The sequence below is a fragment of the Mauremys mutica genome, chromosome 19 (genome assembly GCF_020497125.1).
Source record: "Mauremys mutica isolate MM-2020 ecotype Southern chromosome 19, ASM2049712v1, whole genome shotgun sequence".
In the NCBI taxonomy this organism is placed as follows: domain Eukaryota; kingdom Metazoa; phylum Chordata; order Testudines; family Geoemydidae; genus Mauremys; species Mauremys mutica.
Genome location: NC_059090.1, coordinates 24567501 through 24593550, shown reverse-complemented (window position 1 = coordinate 24593550; position 26050 = coordinate 24567501). Strand labels below are relative to the sequence as shown.

At 69.6% G+C, this 26050-nt stretch overlaps 1 protein-coding gene across 5 annotated transcripts in view; it reads right to left on the bottom strand.

Annotated features, from left to right (window-relative positions):
• Nucleotides 1-41: 41 nt before the first annotated feature.
• Nucleotides 42-26050, bottom strand: part of GIT1 (GIT ArfGAP 1) — a 30929-nt gene continuing 4920 nt past the window's right edge. For 2 of the 5 annotated variants that reach the window (XM_044993461.1, XM_044993459.1), the window contains exons 2-22: nucleotides 18098-18231; nucleotides 17015-17127; nucleotides 16841-16946; nucleotides 14904-14990; nucleotides 14040-14170; nucleotides 13712-13806; nucleotides 12938-12980; nucleotides 11494-11520; nucleotides 10090-10138; nucleotides 9790-9862; nucleotides 7243-7340; nucleotides 6846-6957; nucleotides 6509-6636; nucleotides 5867-6019; nucleotides 5059-5286; nucleotides 4461-4514; nucleotides 3842-3928; nucleotides 3427-3503; nucleotides 2125-2307; nucleotides 1674-1737; nucleotides 42-1551 (exon numbers count right to left, since the gene is read on the bottom strand). In XM_044993461.1, coding sequence (XP_044849396.1) covers nucleotides 1339-1551; nucleotides 1674-1737; nucleotides 2125-2307; nucleotides 3427-3503; nucleotides 3842-3928; nucleotides 4461-4514; nucleotides 5059-5286; nucleotides 5867-6019; nucleotides 6509-6636; nucleotides 6846-6957; nucleotides 7243-7340; nucleotides 9790-9862; nucleotides 10090-10138; nucleotides 11494-11520; nucleotides 12938-12980; nucleotides 13712-13806; nucleotides 14040-14170; nucleotides 14904-14990; nucleotides 16841-16946; nucleotides 17015-17127; nucleotides 18098-18231 — 2255 coding nt within the window. In that variant the 3' untranslated portion in view covers nucleotides 42-1338. Of the gene's footprint in view, nucleotides 1552-1673; nucleotides 1738-2124; nucleotides 2308-3426; nucleotides 3504-3841; nucleotides 3929-4460; nucleotides 4515-5058; nucleotides 5287-5866; nucleotides 6020-6508; nucleotides 6637-6845; nucleotides 6958-7242; nucleotides 7341-9789; nucleotides 9863-10089; nucleotides 10139-11493; nucleotides 11521-12937; nucleotides 12981-13711; nucleotides 13807-14039; nucleotides 14171-14903; nucleotides 14991-16840; nucleotides 16947-17014; nucleotides 17128-18097; nucleotides 18232-21124; nucleotides 21309-26050 lie in introns of those variants that run through there. The other 3 variants (XM_044993457.1, XM_044993458.1, XM_044993462.1) reach the window with 3 other exon arrangements.

Below are 26050 nucleotides of genomic sequence, written 5' to 3'. Positions count from 1 at the left end.
GAATGGCTGGCCGGGGGCGAGCGGGCTGCGGGCAGACAGGGCACAGTCACATCTTTATTTAATACAAATGTACAGTACAGGCCTGGCCGTACAGGCCCCAGCCAGCCTGGGCTCTCCGCCCCTGCCCCACTGCTTCCCTGGGCACCCAGCTCCTGTCGAGGGTCGGCGCCAACCCTGCCAGCCAGGGGGAAATCCAGCCTCAGCTCCTGGGGCAGTGGGGGAGGGCCGAGGGGCTGGGCACTGCAGCCTGGCACAGGGGGCATGAGGCGAGGAGCCCGTCCCAGAGCCGCCGTGCACAGGGGGGCTGGGGGCTGGGGCTCACACTCACGCACAGGGAGAACATGCCGGTCGCCAGCCATGGCTGGGCTCCGGGTCCAGTGTAACGCCGTGGGCTGAGACCGCTATGGGTGCGGCTCTGCCCACCACAAACAGCTACACACACTCTGTACAGGGGGCGGCGGGGAGAGGCCCCAGGGCAGCTCAGGGGCTCCCCACTACCCAGTTAGTGGTTCCTTGGCTGATGGCGGGGGGGCTATGTACAGGGGGGCACACGCAGCTGGGCATTGGCACCTGCTCCAGTGGGGAGTGTCCATAGGGCTGCTGCGTGGGGGACGGGGCTGGGGCCGGTGCCACGCTCTGCCCCACGCCGGGACACTGGCAGCGTGGGGGGAGGGGGCACAGCCGGAGCCTCGCTCTGCCCCACGCCGGGACACTGGCAGCGTGGGGGGAGGGGCACAGCCGGAGCCTCGCTCTGCCCCACGCCGGGACACTGGCAGCGTGGGGGGAGGGGCACAGCCGGAGCCTCGGTCTGCCCCACGCCGGGACACTGGCAGCGTGGGGGGAGGGGGCACAGCCGGAGCCTCGGTCTGCCCCACGCCGGGACACTGGCAGCGTGGGGGGAGGGGGCACAGCCGGAGCCTCGGTCTGCCCCACGCCGGGCCACTGGCAGCGTGGGGGGAGGGGCACAGCTGAAGCCTCGCTCTGCCCCACGCCGGGACACTGGCAGCGTGGGGGGAGGGGGCACAGCCGGAGCCTCGGTCTGCCCCACGCCGGGACACTGGCAGCGTGGGGGGAGGGGCACAGCTGAAGCCTCGCTCTGCCCCACGCCGGGACACTGGCAGCGTGGGGGGAGGGGGCACAGCCGGAGCCTCGGTCTGCCCCACGCCGGGACACTGGCAGCGTGGGGGGAGGGGCACAGCCAGAGGCCCACACTGGCAGCGTGGGGGGCCAGGAATGGCACGTGCTCAGGTCCCGTGGGCAGACTAAGGACACTTGCGTTGGCTATTTCCCGGCCCCACGTCCTGCCCAGGGAGGGAGCCGCCAGGCGGGGACCAGGCCTCACTGCTTCTTCTCGCGGGTGGTGATGGTGACCAGCTGCTTGGCGGCCTTGGCGATGTCGTAGGCGCACTGGATGACCTGCTGCGTCAGGAGCTGGTAGTCCACGGGCGCGCCAGGCTCCGGTGGCATGGTCTTGCGGCACTCGCTCTGCAGCCGGTAGGCGCTGGCGTTGAGCAGCCGCAGGGAGCTGCGCACCGTCTCCAGGGCCGGCTTCTGCAGCAAGGCAGAGACAGGCCTTGGGGCTCAGCTCCCGCTGCCAGGCAGGGGCGCCAGGGACGGGCCCCTGGGCACAGGACAGATGTGGCCAGGGAATCGGGGCCCCTGGCCCCTCTTACCTTGGGGAAGAGCGAGGCCATCTCGGTGACGGCGGAGTGGATCTTCTCGGAGCAGGGCACGAAGCTGGGGAGAAGGCAGAGCTGTGAGGCCTGGCTCAGCCACAGCACGAGTCCCACCCCCAATGGGGCGTATCTGGGGCGCCAGGTGGCTCCAGCTCCCGCACCCAACCCCCAGCAGACACCAAGTGGAGAAAATGCCCATCCCAGCAGCTGGGCGCTAGAGCAGCCTACCCCCTACCCCCAGCAATGCAGCCACTTCTGGGGGGATGGGCAGTGGCAGCAGCACATAACGGCCCAAGAGCTACTGAGGCAGAACTGCAGGGGGTCGTTGGCTGGCAGGATCCAGTCCCTCCCCCACCCTGAGGAATGTGGGGACCTGCCCAGGAAAGGGGGGTTCAGCTCTCTAGTGCCCACGCCTCTGAACAGGCCCCAGCCCCAGTTCCACCTCTACCTGTCATGCTTGAACTCCTGGGCGGCCCGCAGCAGCTCCTGGATGTTCTTGGTGACCTGCTCGGTCTTCAGGATCACGTCCTCGGTGCTGGGCAGCCCAGGGTCCAGCTCCCCGTCCAGGGCCTCCAGCTCCGGGTGGAAGTCGTCGTCCTTCCCCAGGTCCAGGAACCGCTTCCCGTCCATGCTGCAGGGACGGAGCCGGCGCTGGGTGAGGGGCAGCTGGGCATGAACCAGGGCACCCCCGGCCAGCCAGGGAGGGGGCAGTGCCAGGCACAGGAGGGCGTTCACTCGCCAGGAGACCTGCCCCAGGGCCCTTGCCTCGGGGGCTGGACACCAACACTGGCTGGGATTCCCAGCGCTCTGCCCGCCAGCATGGGCACTGCGCCTGGAGAGCCGCCAAGTGCACGCGGCCCTGCCCCGCCCCTGACCTGAGCAGCACCACCCTGGCCCCGCCCCTCCCTGCCTGGCCCCGCCCCTGACCTGAGCAGCACCTCCCTGGCCCCACCCCTCCCTGCCTGGCCCCGCCCCTGACCTGAGCAGCACCTCCCTGGCCCCGCCCCTCCCTGCCAGGCCCCCCCTGACCTGAGCAGCACCTCCCTGGCCCCGCCCCTCCCTGCCTGGCCCCGCCCCTGACCTGAGCAGCACCTCCCTGGCCCCGCCCCTCCCTGCCTGGCCCCGCCCCTGACCTGAGCAGCACCTCCCTGGCCCCGCCCCTCCCTGCCAGGCCCCCCCCTGACCAGCACCTCCCTGGCCCCGCCCCTCCCTGCCTGGCCCCGCCCCTGACCTGAGCAGCACCTCCCTGGCCCCGCCCCTCCCTGCCTGGCCCCGCCCCTGACCTGAGCAGCACCTCCCTGGCCCCGCCCCTCCCTGCCAGGCCCCCCCCTGACCTGAGCAGCACCTCCCTGGCCCCGCCCCTCCCTGCCTGGCCCCGCCCCTGACCTGAGCAGCACCTCCCTGGCCCCGCCCCTCCCTGCCTGGCCCCGCCCCTGACCTGAGCAGCACCTCCCTGGCCCCGCCCCTCCCTGCCTGGCCCCGCCCCTGACCTGAGCAGCACCACCCTGGCCCCGCCCCTCCCTGCCTGGCCCCGCCTCTGACCTGAGCAGCACCACCCTGGCCCCGCCCCTCCCTGCCTGGCCCCGCCCCTGACCTGAGCAGCACCACCCTGGCCCCGCCCCTCCTTGCCTGGCCCCGCCCCTGACCTGAGCAGCACCTCCCTGGCTCCGCCCCTCCCTGCCAGGCCCCGCCCCTGACCTGAGCAGCACCACCCTGGCCCCGCCCCTCCCTGCCTGGCCCCGCCCCTGACCTGAGCAGTGCCTCGCCAGCCTGTGTGTTGTCATAGTCGCTGTCAGTTCCGCTGCCATGTCGGTCCAGCTTGCTGGTCTAGAGGGGAGACGGAGCAGCGTCAGGTGCAGGCTCCACTCCCAGCTCCCCACGGGGTCCATGACACCCCCTCCCCCATGGTAGGCTCCTGTACCCTCCCCCGCAGGGCTGGGGAACCCTGCAATGGAAGCCTCGTCATGGGGCTCCCTGTACAGAGCTCCCCCCTGCCCCGGGCATAGGGTTGGGATCTGCCCCAGAGATGGGGACAGGGACGATGCAGCCACCCCGCCCACTGAGAGATGGGTACCCCCCCAACACCCAGCATCGAGGGCTTAACCCCCAACTCCAGTCTGCTCCATGGCCTGTCCCTCCCGCTTGGTTCAGAGCGAGTACGTCACCATGTGGCGGGCACCGTCCTGGACGCCGGAGAGCAGCGGGGAGGAGGGGGGGAAGGGCACCGAGGAGGCAGACACCCCCTTCCGGATCTGCAAGAGGACAGAGAGAGTCTGGGCGAGTGGGTACGAAAGGTGCCAGCCCCCCAGAGTCACGATTCCAGCCCCCCAGAGTCACGATTCCAGCCCCTTGGCGCAGGCGAGGAATGCTTGACCGCCAATCGATGACGAGTTACCCCCACTCCACAGCGTCCGTCCCAACCAGCTGCACCGGGGCTCTAGCTGGCAGCAGCAGAGCCTGGGCCCCGGCCCACTGGGAGTCCCACGCTACCCCCCCCGTGCGTGACATGCCACACAGAGCCGGTGGGGGGCAGGGCTGGGCTGCCCACGGACACCGTGGAGAGCGGGCACTCCCAGGCCGGGCCAGCAGAGGCGCCAGCAGGGCATGCAGACTGCAGTGCACCCCTTCTCCAGCACCACAGGGCCAGCGTCCCCCGACATGGGCAGGGGGGGCCGTGTATCACACTCAGAGCAGGGTGAGCACGACCCATTGGGCTCCCCCCACCCCCGCAGGAAGCGGCTCACCGTCCCTCCACCGCCACGCCCAACGCCCTGGCCCTCTTACCCGGTACCCGCTGGCCGGGATGTGTGTGGAGTACAGCGCTTCCTCCTCCGCCTCCTGGGGGGACAGCCAACGTTACAGCCCAGGCTGCCCTGCCCCACCGCCAGCGGGGCTGCTCAGGCCTCTGTGCCACAGAGCCGTGAGCATGTCCCGCGGGCGCCCCGTCAGCCCCCCTCAGACGCCACCATGGGGAGTCCAGCTGCCTCGTGGCCACTGACAAGCAGCATCGGGACTCACTGGGCGGCCCGGGCCCCATTCACACAGACCAGGGCCTCAGAGCTGGGGTTAGGACCCAGGAGTCCAGGGGCTGGTCCCTCTGGGCCATGCTGCTGCAAAGAGGGCACCGATCTCGCAGCTGGGGACCCAGGGGACCCCCCGTTCGGCCCCGCATGCTGGCTGGCAGCACGGTGCCCTCTGCCAGCCCCCGGTGGCAGAGACCTGGAGTGGGCATGGGGGGGCCCTGAGCCACAGAGCACCAGACGGCAGCGCACAGAGCTGCGACACCACCCAGGGGAGGAAAGGGGGGCCCCACCGGTGTCTGCAGACCGCAGCAAGGGGACACCCCAGGACAGGCATGGCCCTCCCCCACCCCAGGACTCACGCTGGAGTGGAAGGGCTGCAGGCGGCCGACCAGCTCGTCCACGGGCTGCCCGAAGGGCTTGAGGACAGAGCCCGGCTCATACATGGAGAAGGCCTGGCGGTCACGCCGGTGAGCTGCTGCCGTGGCCACGGCATGCCCGTGCTCTGAGCGCTCGCTGGGGGCTGGCACCGTGTGCCCGGGGCCCGGCTGCTGCCGCATCTGTGAGTTCTCCGCCTGCAGCTTGTGGATCTGGAGGGACGGAGCAGCGCATGGTGGAGACGCCCCCACCCCGGGCCCCACAGACACGCTCCCTCCTACCCCTGGCACCGGGCCCACAGACAGAGCCCCTCCTGCCTCACCCCCCCAGACCCCCCAACACCCTGGGCCCACAGACACGCCCCCTCCCCCCCAGCCCTGGCACGAGGGACACTCCTTCCTGCCCTGACACCAGGCCCACAGACACGCCCCCTCCTGCCTCACCCGCGGCCCCACAGATGCCCCCCCACAGCCCTGGGCCCACAGACACGCCCTCTCCTCCCCCCAGGCACCAGGCCCACTGACACCCCCCAGCACCAGATCAACAGACACGTCCCCCAGCCCAGGTGCTGCTGTGGGGAGAGAGCTTGGGGGGGGAGGAGGGAGTCCTCTCTCCTCGCCATAGCCCTGGACCCCCCTCCCTGCACCCCAACCGCCTCATCCCCGCCCCCACCCAACCCTGTGCCCCAGCCCTGAGCCCCCCCCCACACTCCGAACCCCTCAGCACCTGCACATAACAACACTCCCCCCACGCACGGGTGGGAACGGCGGCAGGACGCGGCCCAGCACCAACCTCACGCTGCAGCCGACGCAGCTCGTCACTCAGGCTGTTGTTCACCTTCATCAGCTGCTGCACCTTGGCCTCGGAGGCTGCCAGCGCCTTCTTCACCTCCAGGTACTCCTGCAGCGTGATGGGCCCGTCCGACAGGTCCGAGGAGTCCATGCTCTGCGGGGAGAGCCACTGAGCAGGGGGCCGGGCCAGCCCCGCCCCTCCACCCCTCAGCCCTGGTGCCCAGTCCTGGCCCCCCTCCAGCACCGCGCCCGCACCGGAGGAGCCACCAGGGCACGGGGCCTGTGCAGGCGCAGGGCCATGGCCCAGCAGCCCCCACCCCCCAGGACCCTGCTGCAGTGGCGCTGCCTGCCCCACGGGTCCCCATGTGCCATCCCTGGAGACACGGCAGGGACGCGCCCACCCTGGCTCCAGGCATCCCGTGCCTGCCCGGTCCCACCGCCCCCCCCGGAGCTCGGCACCCAGCCGCCCAGGGCCAGGCAGGAGCCAGAGGCTGAGAACCTGGGCCCAGCCTGACCTGCCTCCAGCACATCAGCTGGCAGCTCCCCCGGGGGTCTCTGTGACCCAGCCTGTCACAGGGGGCTGCGGACGGGTGGTGGGGTGCCCAGGAGGCAGGGGTGCCCGGGGGGCCGCGCAAGGGCTCACCCGGGCACGGTTGTTGCGGGCAGCACTGCGCAGCGGCTCCTGGTCTGTGTCCTCGTCAGAGGCGACGCTGTCGTAGTCGTGCTGGTCGTCCGGGTCACTCTGGCTCCGCACCGGGTAGTCGACAGCGTCTGGGGGAAGACGGGAGTCCCGACGCCTCAGCACCCACAATGCACTGGGGCAGAGAGCCACAGCCAGCCAGTGCCATCCCAGTGCTGGGGCACCAGCCTCACGCTGCCCCCCAGCCGGGCTGCCACGGCGAGGAGAAAGCCTCTGCCCAGCCCCCTCCCCACACCGGCCTCCCCCTCCCCTGGGGAGTCCTCTCCCCTCCCCCACTCACCGGTGGGGCTCCCCAGGCTCTTGCCCTGCTGCCGTCGCTTGGCCTCGCTGAGGATGTCGATGATGAGGGTGGCAAACTCCCTGGCGTTGAACCGGGCGAGCTTCTGCCGCCCCTGGCGGAGGGAGAAGGGGTGAGAGGGGCTGCAGCACCCCCGGGGCCCCACACGCGAGGGCAGGACAGCGAGCACACCCCCACTGCCCCAGGGGGCTGCACGTCGGGAGTGAGGGGCACTGCAGAGCTGGGATCATGCAAAGGGGACCCGCTGAGCCCCCTGGCCCAATGCCCGGACCCCCAGGGGCACGGGGGAGGTGCCAGGCCCTGGGGGTTAGGGCTGCTGTGACCATGCTCCCTGTCGGGTGCTGCTGGCGGGGGTGGGGGCGCTAGGGGGGGGACGTACCTGGTTTCGTGTGGCCGAGTACTCGGGGTTGACCGGCAGGAAGGGCACAGCGCTGCGCTCAGTCACCAGGGTGCTGTGATTCTGCGTCGTGAGCCAGACTGCAGGGAGCAGATGGGCAGCGGTTACCGGGCACCTCGATGCCACTGCTCCCCCAAGCACCCACCCAGAAAAGGCCCCAGCCCCACGGGAGCAGCACTGGGGGGAAACTGAGGCCCAGAGAAGGTCTGGACCAGCCCAGGCAGCGAGCCAGGGACAGAGCAGGGTTTGAACCCAGGAGTCCTGGCAACCTCACTATCTCTCCCGGCACCCCCAGAGCTGGCACATCCAGCAGCCAGTCTGCTGCCACGCACCCCCCTGGGTAGGCTCAGGTGCCCCCCACCCCCTCCTGCCAGCTAGGAGCCCCCAGCACAGGGAAATGCAAGGCCCGGTGCCAGGCAGCCAACCTGCCCAGAGCTGGGCTCCCCGCTCTGCCTGCAGAGCCTCTGAGAGCTGGGCTGGGACTTGCCCCATGGCCGGGAAGGAGCCCCAGAGCACAGGCTGCTGGCAGGGCCCAGTGAGAGCAGCACCCGCCCCGGCCAGCGGGCAGGGCTGGCAGGGCAGAGGGAGGAGCCGGCACTCCCGTTCGCCTGGGCATGGCTCCAGTCTGGCACGAGCCATGCAGCCATGTGGCAGCACCATCTGGACAATGCCAAGCCCAGAGCATGGCCCCCGGGCAGCGAGGCCAGGCTGGGTTACGGGGAGATTTCACTCGTGTCCCAGGCGCCAGCAGCTCTGGTGATCCCGTCGCCCCACACGCTGGCACCAGGGACTCTGCCTCACTCGCTGGCCACCCCCATCCCCCCTGCTGTGGGGAACAGGCCTGGACAGCGGGGGCAGGGGGGGTGAGGCCCAGCCCCCTGGCAGCCGGCCCTGACGCCCTGGGCAGGCAGCAGCAGCCAGGGCAGGGCAGTCCCGCCAAGCGGGTGCCAGCAGCCTCCGCCCGGGCAAACGGCAGCTCAGCCCTGGAGAGAGCAGCCGACAGGGCCAGGCTGGAGCCCCAGCCACAAGCCCGAGCCCAGAGGGGAGGGAGCAATGGCCCCCGCCACCCCCCACCCGCCCACCCCTGCGGCTGCTCCCAGGGCCCTGCCAGCTGGGGTGCAGCCAGTCGCTCCCTGCGTGGGAACCCCCAGACCCACCTCGAGCGCTGCCCTGCCCAGCCCCGGCCCGCTGGAAGGAAGGAGCCAGCGGCTGCCAAGGAATGAGGAGGGCGGGCCCAGGGCCCAGCCGAGGGAGGGGCGGAGGGAGCCAGCTGCTCTGAGTGTCTGAGCCACATCCCCAGGCAGGCCCCAGCAGCGCCGCCTCCCCGCCCCGCGCCGGGGAAGGGCTGGCCCAGGGCGGCGCAGCAGCCACCCCGGCTGGCTCATGGGCACCCTGCCTGCCCCATCCCCCGGAGAGTTCCCGGGCCCGACTCCTGCCACAGCGCCCCGGCCAGCGCTGCTCACACGCAGGGCCGGCCAGTGGGCAGGGCCGGGGGCCGCGGGGGCAGGGATCCCTGGGGACACTTGGCCCTGACGGAGGCATTTCGCCAGGCCCAGCACCTCTGCCCCCACCAGTGCACGCCGTGCCGGGGAGGGGCGGATGGTCTCTGGGGCCTGCTGGCACCACCTGTGCAGGCCGCTCTGGCAGGGCCCCTGCACCGCGACCCCCACGCTCAGGGCAGCAGCATCTGCAGCTACATCACAGCTGGAGCCTCCCCCGAAGCACCCCCAGCCGAGCGACCCCGGCAGCCCAGAACCCTGGGCCCAGGCCAGCGGGGACTGCACCAGGCCTGGCTGGGCACATCCTGGGGCCGCGCTGGCAGCCTTCCGGGCCAGACCCAGCTGGGCTATGCCCCAGGCACTGGGATCCTGCTACCCGGACACCAAGGGATCCCCGGCTGCCCGACGGCCGGGCAGAGCCGAGGAACCTGCCAGCCAGCCATGCTGTGCCAGGCAGGGCCGGGCTGGCGTGTTCTGGTGAACTGAGCCTGGGGTCTGCTACGGAGGCACCTGGGGATAGACCCATCCTGGTGGGCACCTCAGCTCCCCTCTGCCCTGCACCACACAGAGCCCAGCGAGCGAGAGCTTCCTCCACACGCCCCTCCAGTGCCCAGGGCAGGGCAGAGAGAGCCCAGAGCCGCACGCCCCCGCGCCAGCCAGCCAAGGCACAGCAAGGCCCTGCCCATGAGACGGGAGTGACAGGGCTGGGGCTCACGGCCAGACCTGAGCCGGGCTGGGCGTGGCGGGATGAGGGGTCTGGGCACTCCCTGCTGCTGGCTTCCATAGGGAGCAGGCACCCCAGCACCCGTAGGAGCAGCCCCACACAGGGCGGCCCAGGCTGCAGCCTATGGGGCTCCCAGCTGGGCACAGAGCCTGGGCCAAACCCATCCCTGGCTCCCCAAAGCCCCATCCCCGCACAGCGCAGCAGCAGCATCATTCCACCCCCCTTCCCAGCATCGCCCCACCCCCGCCCTGGCATCGTCCACACCAGCGCCACCCCCGGCCTGGCATCGCCCGCCCCCCCACGCACCAGCGTCGTTCTCCCTGCGGTCCACCTCGTCGTACACATCCATGGCCAGCTCCTCGAAGAGGCGGTTGCTGAGCTGGAAGCAGAGATGAGCGGGTCACGGGGGGCAGGGCAAGGTGGGAGGGGACGGGGACGGAGCAGCCCCTCGGCCTGGTCCTGCCCATGCCAAGCTCCAGCTCCCTTAGCACCCGGGCCCCATGGGGTGGGGGGTTCCCAAGGGCTGGGATCAGCCCCGTCCCAGGGCTGCTGCTGCAGGCCAGGGTCCCCCCCCCGCAGCGGGGCCCAGCCCCCAGCCCCACTTACCGCCTGTAACTTCTTCTTCGCCACTTTCGCCAGCTCAGACAGGTCCAGGCTGCACACGCCGGGGCGGGCGGGAGACAAAGCAAGAGGGGTCACTGCTGGCCCACACCCCCCCCAGCCAGCCCCCCGGGGCGCCCACAAGCCCTCGGGCAATGGGGCGAGCCGCATGGCCACAGACGGCATTCGGCTCCCCTCGACACGACTTACCCACCAGGCACCGCGGCGGTGAGCAGCTAGACCTGGGGCACTGGCAGGGCAACGTGGGTCAGGAAAGGAATGGCAGGGGGCTGCAGGTCGGGAGTGAGGGGCACCAGCAGCACTGTGGGTGGGTGGGTGGAGGTCCCAGGGCTGGGCTAACAGGGGGCTGCAGGTCGGGAGTGAGGGGCACCAGCAGCACTGTGGGTGGGTGGGTGGAGGTCCCAGGGCTGGGCTAACAGGGGGCTGCAGGTCGGGTGTGAGGGGCACCGGCAGGGCTGTGGGTGGGTGGGGGGTCCCAGGGCTGGGCTAACAGGGGGCTGCAGGTCGGGAGTGAGGGGCACCGGCAGGGCTGTGAGTGGGTGGGGGGTCCCAGGGCTGGGCTAACAGGGGGCTGCAGGTCGGGAGTGAGGGGCACCGGCAGGGCTGTGAGTGGGTGGGGGGTCCCAGGGCTGGGCTAACAGGGGGCTGCAGGTCGGGAGTGAGGGGCACCGGCAGGGCTGTGGGTGGGTGGGTGGGGGTCCCAGGGCTGGGCTAACAGGGGGCTGCAGGTCGGGAGTGAGGGGCACCGGCAGGGCTGTGAGTGGGTGGGGGGTCCCAGGGCTGGGCTAACAGGGGGCTGCAGGTCGGGAGTGAGGGGCACCGGCAGGGCTGTGGGTGGGTGGGGGGTCCCAGGGCTGGGCTAACAGGGGGCTGCAGGTCGGGAGTGAGGGGCACCGGCAGGGCTGTGGGTGGGTGGGGGGTCCCAGGGCTGGGCTAACAGGGGGCTGCAGGTCGGGAGTGAGGGGCACCGGCAGGGCTGTGGGTGGGTGGGGGGTCCCAGGGCTGGGCTAACAAGGGGCTGCAGGTCGGGAGTGAGGGGCACCGGCAGGGCTGTGGGTGGGTGGGGGGTCCCAGGGCTGGGCTAACAGGGGGCTGCAGGTCGGGAGTGAGGGGCACCGGCAGGGCTGTGGGTGGGTGGGGGGTCCCAGGGCTGGGCTAACAGGGGGCTGCAGGTCGGGAGTGAGGGGCACCGGCAGGGCTGTGGGTGGGTGGGTGAGGAGGCCACACCATGCCCCCTGCTTCCCACCTCTATCAACCCCTTCCTGCCACTAGACAGACTGAACCAGCTGGCGGCACGTTAAGGCCAAGAGCCAGCGGCAGGGGCAGCCCCGCGGGTGCCAGCGGAGCGTTGCACCCAGACGGTACAGACCAGAGCGGAGGGGACAATACCTCTGCGCCGTGCCCTTTGGGCGCGCCCTGCACTCCGGAGAAGGCAGCGAGGGGAGAACAGGACAAAGGAGGGCGTTAAACGCAGGAGTGGCATGCCACGCCCACAACTGCCACGCCCACAGCCACGCCCACAACTGCCACGCCCACAACTACCAGTCGCCACGCCCACAACTGCCATTGCCACGCCCACAGCCACGCCCACAACTGCCACTGCCACGCCCACAGCCACCCCCACAACTGCCACTGCCACGCCCACAACTGCCATTGCCATGGCCGCAGCCACGCCCACAACTGCCATTGCCATGGCCGCAGCCACGCCCACAACTACCAGTCGCCGCGCCCACAACTGTCATTGCCACGCCCACAACTGCCATTGCCATGGCCGCAGCCACGCCCACAACTGCCATTGCCACGCCCACAACTGCTATTGCCATGGCCGCAGCCACGCCCACAACTGCCATTGCCACACCCACAACTGCCATTGCCACACCCACACCCACGCCCACAACCGTCATAGCCACCACAACCATGCCCACAATGGCCATGACCATGCCCATATTCACGCCCACAACTGTCATGGCTCCCCAAAGCCCCATCCCCCCACAGCGCAGCATCCCACATCCATGCCCACAACCAACATGGCCATTGCTTTGCCCATGTCAGCCATAGCCACGCCCACAATTGTCATAACTACGCCCACACCAGCCACGCCTGCCCTGCCCCACAGCCCCCATGCAGCGCTCTCACAGGCCGACACATGGGCATCCAGCCACCACTCTGCCCCATGGGCAGCGCCCATGCCAGGGACCACTCCAGAGACACACCCAGGGGAGCGGAGTGGCAGGCGTGGCACTGGCCACAGGAACCAGAAAAGGGGGCATTGGGTATGGGGGGCCCACAGGGGCCCCTTTCTCCTCCAGCGCTCCCTGCAGGCCAGTCCAGCGCCTGCCCCAGCTGCAGCCCTGCCAAGAGGCCCTGGGCCCTCTATCTCCCTGCGAGGAGGCTCCAGCTCCAGTCCACGGGGCAGCCAAACCGTCCCTGCCACCGTCCTGCACCAGCCTGCCCCTGATAGGGGGTGAGGGGCCCGGTGCTGCTGGGCCCCCTGTGCACAGGGTCTGGGTCGCTCCGGGGGCAGGGGGGTGCTGGCACTGCCCCTTGGCAGGACCCCAGTGGGGCCAAGGCCTGGGGGACCCTGGAGACCGAGTGTCCCTTCTCCAGAGCAGGGCGCACAGGGGCCAGTCCCAGGCCATTGACGCGGCCCAGTGTGCACGGAAGGTGCCAGCTAGTGGGGAAGGGGAGACCCACACTGCTGCCCCCTCCCCACCCGCTGCGCGGCTCAGTGGGAGCAAGAGGCAATTCTGGCAGTGCCCACAGGGTGGCAGCATTCCCTCCCTCACACGGGGGCTCCCAGCTGCAGAGCGGGGCGGGGCGGGGGGGGGCTCACCTGTCTGCCATCTGCGGGATGATGTAGTGCCCGTTCTTGTGGTCTGTGCGAAACAACGGCGTCGACGGTTAGCTGGGCGCTGCCCGGAGCCCCACCCTGGCACGAGGGCGGGGGAGGGGGAACCGGGAGCTGCCGTGGGTGCGGCCATGAGCCCCCACCCAGAACACCCACAACTGCGCCCCACAGGGCCCTGGAGGCTGCTGGGCCGCGTCACCGACCCTTTACAGCCGCGGCTCTGGGCCACGCCCAGCAGGGCATCAACCAGAGGCCCCTCCCCTCCCCGCACACATACCCCCCCATGGCACGGCCCCTCCCCCATAGCTCCCTGCCCTCCCCAGGGCACAGCCCCTCCCCTCCCGCTCACATCCCTCCCTGGGACGCGGCCCCTCCCCACAGCTCCCTGCCCTCCCCCCCTCATATCCCTCCCGGGGCACGGCCCCTCCCCCCCACATCCCTCCCGGGGCGCAGCCCCTCCCCTCCCCCCCACATCCCTCCCTGGGGCACGGCCCCTCCCCCCCACATCCCTCCCGGGGCACGGCCCCTCCCCTCCCCACTCATATCCCTCCCTGGGGCACGGCCCCTCCCCCCCTCATAACCCTCCCTGAGGCGCGGCCCCTCCCCACTCACATCCCTCCCAGGGTGCAGCTCCTCCCCTCCCCTCCCCCATCCCTCCCCTGGGCACAGCCCCTCCCCCCCAGCTCCCTGCCCTCCCCGGGGCCCGGCCCCTCCCCCCAGCTCCCTGCCCTCCCCGGCCCCCCCGAGCCCTGCACTCACCCGGCTTGCGGCCGCACAGGTAGAAGGCCAGCCGGTCCGTCAGCTCGTACTGACACTCCACCAGCCGGTCCCCGAGCTCGTGCTGGGCCGCCTGCCTGCGGGGGGAGGGCAGAGGTCGGACCAGGAGCAGGGCAGCCAAGCGCCCGCAGGTCGCCCGCTGGGGCACTGGCACAGCTGCTTCGCACGTGGCCGGCAGAGGCTCCAGGCCCCCGCAACCCACTCGGACGCCTCTGCGCTGCCCGTGGGCCGCTGCAGTCACTGGGCAGGGTCCGCGCGAGGCCTCTCCAGGCCAGCCGGGGTCCTGCTACCGGGCAGCCCCAACACTCACCGGGCGTAGTCGATGGGGGTCCTGCCGTTCACATCGGGCGCCCCAGGGTCGGCACCGTACACCACCAGCAGCTCAGCCTGCAGGATCTGTCCAGCCTTGGCAGCAACGTGCAGTGGGGTGGTGCCCTTCTCCTAGGCAGTCAGACAAGGGCAACGGGCATGTAGCACCAAACCACTAGAAGGGCACCAGGGCCGGGCTAGTGGGGGCTGTGGGTCAGGAGTGAGGGGCCCAAGGGCCGGGCTAGCGGGGGCTGCGGGTCGGGAGTGAGGGGCCCCAGGGCCGGGCTAGCGGGGGGCTGCGGGTCGGGAGTGAGGGGCCCCAGGGCCGGGCTAGCGGGGTTGCTGGGCTAGTGGGGCTGCGAGTCGGGAGTGAGGGGCCCCAGGGCCGGGCTAGCGGGGCTGCTGGGCTAGCGGGGCTGCGAGTCGGGAGTGAGCTGACCCATTGCCAGTGAAAATGGACACCATAGGGTGCCTGGCTCTGAGGTCCCCCTCACTGGCCGGTCTCTTTCTAGGGAGCCTTCCCCAGCTCCTGCACGGTCACTGGTCTCTGCCCCTCTTGGAGCAGTCATGGTGCTGGGCACTAGGGGGCAGTGTGGCGCCGGACTAGGGACTGGCCTGCTCTGGGGCTGAGAGGGGGCGCCCCCTGCTGCAGCAGTGAACCGGGAACCCCGGCTCCGTGCCAGGCTGCTGCCCCCTGGTGCCCAGGCTGCTGCTCCAGCCACCTAAAGCCAGCACAGGAACGGAGACTTGGCATCACCGCAGCCTCCCCAGCGACACCTGTGCTGCCCTGCTGAGCCAGCGGGGCCCCGAGCCCCGAGCCCCGTCCCCTCCCCGCCGCAGGCAGAGGCGCCCGGGCAGGCCTCACCGGGTGGAAGAAGCTGGGCTGGGCGCCCAGCGAGAGCAGGCGCAGGCAGGTCTCCAGGCTCCCCGTCCGCACGCTGGAGTGCAGTTGCTAGAGGAGACAGCAGAGCGTCAGCTGCCCGGCCCAGCAGAACCTGCCGCCCTCCCATCCCGCCGGCCTCCTGGGAACCTGCCGCTGCCCCCGGGCACGGCCCCCACCGCCCGCCTGGCCCGGAGAGGTGCCTGTGGCGCTGCGCTCGATGTGATTTTATGAAAATATGCTAATGAGTGTGAATATCATGTAACTGGAACATGCTCCATGCACCAGGTCTCTTGTAAGGGATCGTTACAAAGCTTATAATCTACGGAGTGTGGTCGTCCTATTCGTGTGTATGTGTCACTCTTGTATCTGAAACTAGAAATAGGAAACATAACTCTGAGGGCCTGTTGTAATTACGGAAAGTGGGGCCCATTAATGGCGGTTTGGAATCTTGATGGCTCCCATGAACCAGGACCATTGACTGTGGGTGGCTCTGTTTGCTCGCTGGCCTTCCTGTGAGTCCGGCTGGGAGGAGTGAAGGCTTGGGGGGGTCTCACAGGACATGTGATCATGTCACATGAGCTGGAATCCATCTTTAACCTGGTGATTTTCCATTGAGCAGGACGGAGGGGAGGACGGGACCCAAAGAGGAACAGAGGATTCCCGCCTTGTGCCAACGCTATATAAGGGGGTGGAACAGAACAAAGGGGGCTGCCGTCATGAGACATCCCCGAGCTACCACCTGAGCTGGAACAAGGGCTGCACCGGGGGAAGGATTGGGCCCAGACTAGGAAGGCGTCCAGGCTGTGATAGAAGTTTATTGGAACATCTCTGAGGGCGAGATTTTATCTGTATTCAGTTCCTTACTGTATTAGGCTTAGACTGGCGGGTTTGATTTTATTTTGCTTGGTAATTCACTTTGTTCTGTCTGTTACTACTTGGAACCACTTCAATCCTACTTTTTGTATTGAATAAAATCACTTTTTACTTATTAATTAACCCAGAGTTTGTATTAACACCCGGGGCGTGGGCAAACAGCTGTGCATCTCTCTCTGTCGGCGTTACAGCGGGCGAACAATTTATGATTTATCCTGTATGAAGTTTATACAGGGTAAAACGGATTTATTTGGGGTTTGGATCCATTGGGAGCTGGGTATCCGGGTGCTGGAGACAGGAGCCTTCGTAAGCTGTTTTCAGTTAAGCCTGCAGCTTGTGGGGGACATGGTTCAGACCTGGGTCTGGGTTGCAGCAGGCTGGCGTGCCTGGCTCAACAAGGCAGGGTTCTGACGTCCCAGGCTGCCAGGGAAAATGGGCTCAGGGGTAGTCTCAGCACATCAGGTGGCAGCTCCCAAGGGGGGGTTCTGTGAACCAACCCGTCACAGAGCCCTTGGGCTGGCTTGGGCCAGCGGCACCAGCCGTGAGAGGGGCTGGGCGAGGGGAGGGTCTCAGGGCCTGGAAGAGCAGCTGCCTCGCTGGGAGGGGCAGGGCCAGGCAGCGCATGGCACTGGGGATCCAGGCTGCTCCATGCTGAGCCGGGGTGGGGAGAAAACCTGGCATGACCCAGCCGGCTGACAGTCTGCCCCAGCCCAGGGCCCAGCAGGGCTTGGGGTCTGTTCACAGCAGCAGCTGCCCTGGGACGGACTCACTGGGGGCAACTCACATGCACAGAGAAGGGAGCCCCAGGCGCCCTCATAACGCTGCATGACTCGAACCTGGGCCCACTGGTGCCAAACGCACGAGTCTCCAGTGCCAGTCCCATCCCAGCGCCCGCTAGGGCACCAAGGACCCCCTGCCCCCAACAGTGCCCAGCGTGGCGGGCTGGAGAGGGATGGACATGCTCCCACCACAGCCGGGCGTTCCCCTCTGGGATCCAGCCCTGGGCTCAGCACCCCCAGTGCCACGCCTGCTGCTCGGGCCCCAACCTTGCTGAGGTCCTTGGCGGTGACACCATCGTCGTCGCGGCAGGGCAGCTTGTGCACGAAGGCCAGCATCTGGTACTTGGCACGGATGAACTCGGACTTGGTGGGGCTGGGGAGAGAGGGGAGAGGGTGAGACTGCGCCGGGCTATCCCCTCGCCCGCCCGGGGGGACACTTACTGCACTTTGTCCTGAGGATTGGCCTTGCGCCGCCCGCTCTGCACCTGCGCCGGGTCCAGCAGCGAGTGCTCCCAGATGGAGTTGGCACCATTGCTGGCCAGAGTGTGCACCATCTGGGGAGAGAGACGTGCTGGCTCAGGGCAGCTTCTGCCACCATCTCACTGACCCACAGAGCTGGGCAGCCAAACCTCAGCTCTCCCACTGCAGACCCAGGGCTGGGCTAGCAGGGGCTGCGGGTCGGGAGTGAGGGGCACCAGAGCTGGGCTAGCAGGGGCTGCGGGTCGGGAGTGAGAGGCACCAGAGCTGGGCTAATGGGGGCTGCGGGTCGGGAGTGAGGGGCACTAGGGCCGGGCTAGCAGGGGCTGCGGGTCGGGAGTGAGGGGCACCAGAGCTGGGCTAGCAGGGGCTGCGGGTCCGGAGTGAGGGGCACTAGGGCCGGGCTAGCAGGGGCTGCGGGTCCGGAGTGAGGGGCACTAGGGCCGGGCTAGCAGGGGCTGCGGGTCCGGAGTGAGGGGCACTAGGGCCGGGCTAGCAGGGGCTGCGGGTCGGGAGTGAGAGGCACTAGGGCCGGGCTAGCAGGGGGCTGCGGGTCGGGAGTGAGAGGCACCAGGGCCGGGCTAGCAGGGGGCTGCGGGTCGGGAGTGAGGGGCACTGGGGCCGGGCTAGCAGGGGCTGCGGGTCCGGAGTGAGGGGCACTAGGGCCGGGCTAGCAGGGGCTGCGGGTCGGGAGTGAGGGGCACCAGAGCTGGGCTAATGGGGGCTGCGGGTCGGGAGTGAGGGGCACTAGCCCGGGTGAGGAAGGGGGAAAGGCACCCACTTTATCAGCACTACAAATCCACACAATACAAATAATTTGAACAAACCGCCAGCAGCGTGAAGGGGGGGCGGGGATGGCACAGGGGATGGCGCAGGCTCACGTAACATGGAACAATCCCAACCCGTCGCTCCCGGAGACGCTACACCGGGCAGCGCCCACGGGCAGTGCCGGGGGAGGGGGAGCTGCACAGAGACCCCTGCTGACCCCCAGCGCCCCTCCCCCGCACACGGGGCTCAGGCTGCCCCCCGGGCGCTGCCCCCACCCACCTGCAGCAGCGGGGAGGGCCAGGGGCTGTGGCGCAGGTGCTTGACGATGGAGATGTGCCGGCCCAGGCTGCGGTGGACGCTGCAGCACTCGTCGCAGATCAGGACGCCGCGGTTAATAGAGGCCCAGCCCGGGTCTGCAGGGGCAGGAGATGGATTAGACGCCCCACTCGCCGCTACCACGGCCCCCACCAGGGACACCTGCCAAGGGCTTGGCGGCTGGGGCAGGCCAGGGCAGAGCCTGGCAGGAGGGGACCCGGGGCGGGCACTGGGCAAATGCCAGCTGGGCACTCGGACACAAAGGCCTGGAGCACCCCAGACCAGCTGGTTCGTTAGAGCGGGGGGCTGGGAGCCAGGACTCCTGGGTTCTATCCCGGCTCTGGGGGGGAGTGGAGTCCAGTGGTTAGAGCGGGGAGATGGGAGCCAGGACTCCTGGGTTCTATCCCGGCTCTGGGGGGGAGTGGAGTCCAGTGGTTAGAGCGGGGGGCTGGGAGCCAGGACTCCTGGGTTCTATCCCGGCTCTGGGGGGGAGTGGAGTCCAGTGGTTAGAGCGGGGGGCTGGGAGCCAGGACTCCTGGGTTCTATCCCGGCTCTGGGGGGGAGTGGAGTCCAGTGGTTAGAGCGGGGGGCTGGGAGCCAGGACTCCTGGGTTCTATCCCGGCTCTGGGGGGGAGTGGAGTCCAGTGGTTAGAGCGGGGAGATGGGAGCCAGGACTCCTGGGTTCTATCCCGGCTCTGGGGAGGAGTGGAGTCCAGTGGTTAGAGCGGGGAGATGGGAGCCAGGACTCCTGGGTTCTATCCCGGCTCTCACACTGACTCGCTGTGTGACCAGGGACAAGTCCCGTCTCAGTGTGAGGTTTAATTAGGCTTTGTGAAGCACCGAGGGACAGGCGGAAGGTGCTGCCCCCTCGGCTGGCACCAGGCACAGCGGGCACCAGGGTGGGTGGCCAGCAGCCCCGAGCCGCGACCCCTGGAGCTGGAGCAGGCCCGGGGGCAGCTGCTTGGGGCGTTTCACTCTGGGGTGGGCACAAGTGCAGCGAATGGGCAGGGGGCCCCCACGGGGCTGCAGCAGACAGACCAGGCACCGACGCCCCTCCCCCAGGTGCGGAGCCCGGACAGACCCGGGCACCGTCTCCCTCACGCTGCTCTGCTCTCCCCCTCCCCTCCCCTCCCCCCCTGCTAGCCGGGGGGGTCAGTAACCTGCCCCTGCCCAGAGCTTCCCAGGGCCCGTCTGGCTGTTCCCCCCATCGGCTGCCCTGGGGACGGTTGCTAAGGTTTCCCTAGCTACAGCTAAGGGGCTCAGCCGGTAGCTAGGGAAACCCTAAGGTTTCCCCTAGCAACCTGGCCCCAGGCCTGGGGCCGCCTGGGAGCAGGGACTGTTCTGGGCCCAGTGGAGCCGGCCGGCCGGGGGGCAGGGCAGGCACACCCCAGGCAGGGAGCAGCGTGGGTCTGCAGGGGCCGTCAGCCTGGTTTGCGTTCTGCAGTCCCTGCGCACCCACCAGCAGGCGCAGCACCCACGCCCCGGGCCGGCGGGGACGCGCCCCCCAAGCGCAGGTGCCCACCCATGGCCAAGCCAAGCAGAAGGCGCCAGCCCCAGGCAGCACCCGGCTGGGGCTCCCCACTGGCTCAGACAGGCCTCAGGTTTCCAGCGTTACTTCCACAGAGACGGGGACCTCCCTGGAAGAGCGATCCTGCCGGGGCTCCATGGCTTGGGGGGCGTGCGGTGCAGGGCAGAGAGCAGCCCCACGGCCAGGCTCCCCGAGCTGCAGGGGCGCAGAGGGGCTGAGTGCGCGCTCAGTGAGCCCTGCAGCCCCAGCAGCCTGGCCCAGCGGCCCCAGGGCACAGCCCCCCCCAAACCAGCCACTTGGCTACTGGCGCCTAGTCACCCACTGCCGCCCAGCCGCTCCCGTCGAGCCCCTGCCCAGGTTAACCCCCCAGGAGCTACGTGCTCTCGCCCCGGGGCTCAGGGCACAGACGCGGCTCGCTGGGAGCCCCTGCCCCGTTCTCAGGGCCCCCCCTCTCCAGGGACCCCCCCACTCAGCGCACACGGTGCCGCCATGGGAGACGAGTGAGGTGCTGAACTCGCTGCCAGTCGGGCCTGCACCCCCAATCCCAGAGCAGCTCTGCCAGCTCAGAGCCCAGCCGGCTTCACGCCCTCCCCCACCCGGCAGCCTCCCACGCACAGAGCTATTCCCGGCTCCCCGCCCACGTGTCGCTCCCTCAGGGCCGCGCCAGGTGCCGGGGGGCCCCAGCAGCATCAGCATCACCGAGCAGTGAGGGGAGCCCCGGGTGGGGGAGCTCTCAGCAACAGGAGAGAGGGGATGGCTCCCGCCCTGTGCTCAGACCCCTGTACCAGCCTCTTGTGGGCAAAGAAACCCGCCTCGCCCCTGCCCCCAGCGAGTACATGGGGAGGAACGGGCCAGCAGCCCAGCCTCTGCCCTCTCCTAGGCACGTCTATCCCCGATCCCCTGGGATCAGCTCCACCCCACAGAGCTCTGCCAGGGCGTGCCAGCAGCAGCTGCATTCCCGTGTGCCCGGCGCAGGCAGCACCAGGCTCTCAGCTGTGCCCGACCATCCCCGCTGCAGGAGCACCTTGGCTGGACAGCCAGGGTAACCCAGGGCCTGGGAGCCAAACGGGCCGGCCTCATGCCCAGCGGGTGGTGGCCACTGAGCAGGCAGCCCGCCCCGTGGTGCTGTACCACTGCCCCCTTCCCAGGGGAACAGCCCCATTGCCCCACTGGGACGCAGCTGGGAACCTCCTCTAGTTCTGATGGGACTGTCTGCATGGGGGAGGGGAGCGCAGGGGGTGACTTTAGGGGAGGGAGGGTACCTGAGCCTGTAACCTGAGCCAGGAGGGGGGTGGGGCCAGGTGACACCTTTGCCTGGGAACTGGACAAAGGGGGAGGGGAGGGAGTGGGCGGGGGAGGGGGGTTTCAGGTGTGGGCTGGCTGGGAAGAGGCAGGAACCCAGGGCTGGGGTCTAAGCTCCCTGCCCCCAGAGGGACCTGGCTGGGGGTCCTGGTTGTACCTACAAGCCCTGCTTGGGACCGTGTTCCTCTCCTCTAATAACCCTTCTGCTTCACTGGCTGGCTGAGGGTCCCGGTGAATCGCAGGAAGGGGGGTGCAGGGCCCTGGCTCCCCCACACTCCGTGACACCCACCCCAGGGCCTTCCTGTGCCACTCTCCCCCCACAGCCCCCATGGTAACACCAGCCCCTCCCCCCAGCCCAGCCGGAATGGAGCCCTTTGTCCTGGCGCCGGCTCCGAGAACAAAAGGCCGCTTGAGATGCCGGGCACCCCGCCCCCGCTCGGAGGGGCACCCGGCCCTGGCCACGGGGAGCCCAGCCTGGCTGCGGGGAGCACCCGGCCCAGCTCTCTCACACGCGGCAGAGCCGGGCATCAGCTTCGGCAGGCGCCCCCCGGGGCAGGGCAGGGCAGGGCGCGAGCAGGGTGCAGGCCAGAGCCCGGATCCCAACACGCAGCTGTTCCCCCAGGGCCCTGGAGACCCTTGTGGGGGGAGCAGCCAACCACTGCTCACAGGCTCAGCCCCACCCGACCCACGGTGCTGTGCACTGCCCCACTTAGCCAGTTCCCCCAGGGTGAGGGGCCAGGAATCCACCCTCCCCGCCCCACGGACGGGCCCTCTTCTACCACTAAGGGGCACGCAAAGGCTCTGCCGGTGCCCCTCAGTCCTGACCCACAGCCCCTGCCGGTGCCCCTCAGTCCTGACCCACAGCCCCTGCTAGCCCAGCCCTGGGCTCCCCCCACCCCCAGCTCTGCCAGTGCCCCTCACTCCCGACCCGCAGCCCCTGCTAGCCCAGCCCTGGGCTCCCCCCCTCTCAGCTCTGCCGGTGCCCCTCACTCCCGACCCGCAGCCCCTCCTTTTTCTTGTGTGTTTACACAGAGCCTGGCTCCATGGGGCCCCCGGCCCATAGCTGGGGCTTGCAGGCGCTGTGGTGACACCCTAGTACCCCAGCCTTGGGCCCCCCGTACCCAGATTTGTTGCCACCCAGTGGAGGAGACGTTGACGCTGCCCCCAGGCAGTCCTGTGCTGGCGGCCGCATGCCAGGCCGGCCCCGCTGAGCCGGCCCAGCCCCTGGCAGCCTCCCGGCTCGCTGAGCTGCAGCAGCGCCTGCCCCTGCCCCCGGCTCACTCAGCCACTGTGAGCAGCGTGCAGCAGCACCCAGAGCCCCCAGCCCGCTGCAGCCCCATGGCCAGCAGGGAGCAGAGCAGGTTCCCGGGGGCGGCCCCCTGGGAAGGGCGATGGCAGCCAAGGGGAGTCCCTGGCTAGGGCGGTGCCTGGGGCCTGCACCCATGGGGGCTTCCCTAGGGGACGGGGCAGGTCACACAGGGACTGTGGGGGTGGGGCGGCCACCTCCCTCGGAGCCAGGCCGGGGGTCACAACGGCTGTGGAAAGGTCACTGGGAGAACAAGAGCTTTGTGCTGGAGCCGGAGCCGGAGCCGGAGCCGGAGCCGGAGCCAGCCCCCACCAGCCACGGCTCCCCCCGCCCCCGTGTGTGCCCTGCTCAGTGCCAGGGGCCTCCCCCACACCCATCGCTGTCCTGTGCTGGAACCTCCCCCAGCTCTGCCCCCACCCCACGGCCCCCCTACCCCAGCCCTGCCCCTGCCCCACGGCCACAGCGCCGACCTGCTGCCCCCCGCCACGCCAGCCCAGGCTCCCCTCCCACACACCCCCAGCTGCTCCAGTCTGCAGGCCAGCACTGGTGGAGCCCTGTCTCTATCCCTTCCCAAGGGGCCCAGGCTGGCCCCCTCCCCAGGCTCGCTGGGAGCTGGAGAGACACATTATGCAAATGCTGCTTGCAAAGTTCAAACCACCCGTTTGCAAAGCAAAGCGAAGGGGTGGGGAGGTCTGAGCTCAGCTCTGCCAGGCTGGGGGGACAGAGGGAGAGGGGGTCAAGGCTTCCCGCAAGCCCAGCACCCTGCACACGCAGCCAGCCAGGGACTGAGCTGGAGGCAGGATGCTGCCCTCTGCTCAGCTGCCTTAGGCAGCCCACAGGCTGGGGGGGAGGGGGCAGCACCCAGGGCTCCCCCACGGCCAGAGACGTGCAGGTGACGGTGCCCTGGCTGGAGCTCTGCTCAGCGGGCGGGTGGCTCCAGCCCCCAGCCAGGCCTGCGTCTGCCCCGCGCTGCTGCACAGGAGACAGTCACAAGCCAAGGGCACAGTGTCCTCGCAAGAGCCAGAGCAAGGGGGGTGGGGCTGCTTTCCCATGGCCCCCCCAAGCCCCGAGTGCAGCGCTTGGGGTCCCAGCAGAGCTCTCCGGAGCAGCGCACGGACCCCAGCACGTCTGGACAGCCAGGGGCTGCCCCAGTGCAACACAGGGGCCCAGGGGAGAGACCCCAGTCCAGCTCCCACGCTGCCATCACGCCCCCCACCGCGTGGTCCCGTCGGCACGTGCCCTGCACAAGGCAGCCCCGCACGCCGCGACCTGACCCAGCCCTACGGCCCAGAACCACGGTGCACCTGCAACTAGCACGGGCTGGGCACAGGGGAAGCTGCAGCCCCGTCTCAGAGCCCCCAGCTGGGCTCGAATCCCAGGGAGTGGGGCCGGTCACATACAAGCCACAGGGGCCGTCCACAGGCTCCCGACACAGCCACAGGCCCATGCACCGCCAGGCGGGCCCACCAGCCCCTGGGGAGCCGCTTGCTCAGGCGCTGGGCCAGAGCCCCCATGCTCTGCCCCAGCGACCCGGCCAGGAGCCAGCCCCGGCACTGAGCCCCAGCCCCGGCACAGAGGGGGGTTGGGAATGGGCTGGCAGGGGGGGCCGTGACAGGCCTGACTAGCCCAGGACAAAGCCTTCGCCGGATCCCAGAGCCCGGCTGGCGCTGCGCTGGGGGAAGCGGGTTTGGTCTGGTCACTGGACGGGGGTGAATTCATCACGAAGGAACCTGAGGGGGGAGCAGTGCCGGCTCCAGCCCCCTCCGCTGCCCCAGCGCCCACAGCCAGGCTGGCACCTCCCAAATGCTTGGGGGAGGTGGGAGCCCATGAGCCAGACTTCCCCTAGGCACAAACTGAGCCCCCCAACCCCCTTGTGCCAGCCAGCACGGCCCCCACGCCGCCGGCAGCGCCCCCCACCCCGGACAAGCTGGGCCCAGGGAAAGGGGATCCCTCAGGCTGCTGCTTCCCCCTGCAGACCCCATGACGCGGTAACGGGGGAGAATGCGGCAGAGCCCTGACAGGAAAGGCCAGGGGGATGGGCCTGGGGATTGGCCCCAGGGAAGGGCCAGCAGCCCGGCTGCACCGGGTGCCAGGTGCTCTGCCAGGCTGGGAACCCCTGTGCCGGACTCTGTCTGGTCTCTGCCCCCGAGAGCCACCTGCCCTGCTGCCACGGGGGTGCAGTGCTCATGAGCGCGGGGGCCAGAGGAGCCCACCCGAGCGAGGCAGCTTGAGGTCGCCGCTGGCAGAGGGTCCCAGCGATCAGCCCCCGACACGCCCATGGCTGGGGAGGCTCAGACCGACCCAGCCAAGGAGGTAGCCAAGGCTCAGGCTGCGTGGTCTGGCCAACGCAGGAGATGGCCACATGGGAGAGAGGGGCACCCCCGCCCCGCCAGCCTCACACCTGCTCAGTGGGGAGGAGCCACCCCCAGAGGCAGCCAGGCCCCGCCAGCCTCACAGCCCTGCAAAGAAGCTGTGGGGCAGGCACTGATCACACAGGGAACCTCCTTGTCAAGCCACGCTGGATAACGAGCCACCCAGCCCCATTCTGTAGGACCTACACAAAAACCTGGCCAGCCCCTCTGCCCAAACAGCAGCAGCAGGGAAGGAAAGCAGCAGGATGCCATGGCAGAGACGCCCTCCCTCTGGGCTGTGATGGGGGAAGGGGGATCCTGGTCTGGGGTGGGGCGGGTTAGTCCACAGCCTCCCAGAGGGTCAGACCCACAGGGACGGGGCAGTTTACACAGGCCAACTGCTGCCCCCTGCCCTTTGGGATCCTCCCGACAAGACCCTGCAGCGGGGCCCAGGGGCCGGAACGGGGGCATAGTGGGTACTGCAGGGCAATGCAGGACTCCTGGGTTCCACTCACGGCTCTGCCTGGGCTGCCACCTGTCGAATGGGGACGGGGGCCTGGGCTGCCGGGGTCAGCGGGTGACAGGACACCCAGCCCACCATGGGGCCTGGAGCTGAATGCTGCGGGGGAGGGGGCCATTAGCCCAGCCTCCCAGGAGCACCTCCCCCCAGCCTGGCTCCGGGTCCCAGGCCCGACCCAGTTCCCGTGTCGTCCCTGCAGAGGAAGCCTGGCTGCTGCGGATGGAGCAGGCCCTCCCCATGCTTCCTTCCTGGCTGCATTGGAGAGGAGCTTGGCCCAGGGACCGGCCCCAGCTGTGCTCTGCTGCCTCGCCACGCCAGGAGCCCCCAGGCGGCAGCCCCCCAGCGCTGCCCTGCTCTCCGGGGCGAGCAGCAGCTGTACTACGTCCCTTAGCTACCTGGAAGGGGCACAGAGGCCCCCGTCAGTGTCAGGCAATGGCCCAGGGCGCAGGCCTCTCCTGGCGGGCTGCAGAGTATGGGGGTTGGGCACAGTGTCCCCCTTATTTCCAGCACTGAAACAGCCCCCCAGGCTGTGCCCAGGCAGGGCGCTGGGGAGCTCACTACCTCTGGCTCCAGGTGCCACCTACAGCCACGGGCACCTCCCGGCTGGGGATAAAGCAGGGGCACGGGGGAGCGGAGCCGGCTCCAAGCATCCCCCCCCCCGTGGCTGGTTTCCTCTGTGCCCCACGCACGGGCTTCTCCCCCACGGCGGGGGACAGGGAGGAAGCGATAGCCCAGCGTCACGCCCCTCCCCCATGGCCTGAAGGACAAGCGTGGGCACCTCGCAGGCACGCAGATGGCACAGGCACAAGCGGCCTTGGCAGCGAGACTGGCTGCATCTGTGTCTCTGCGCTCGCAGGCGTCGCCGGGAACAGAGCGCGCTGCCATCGGGGGAGTGAGGCCAGGAGCCGCC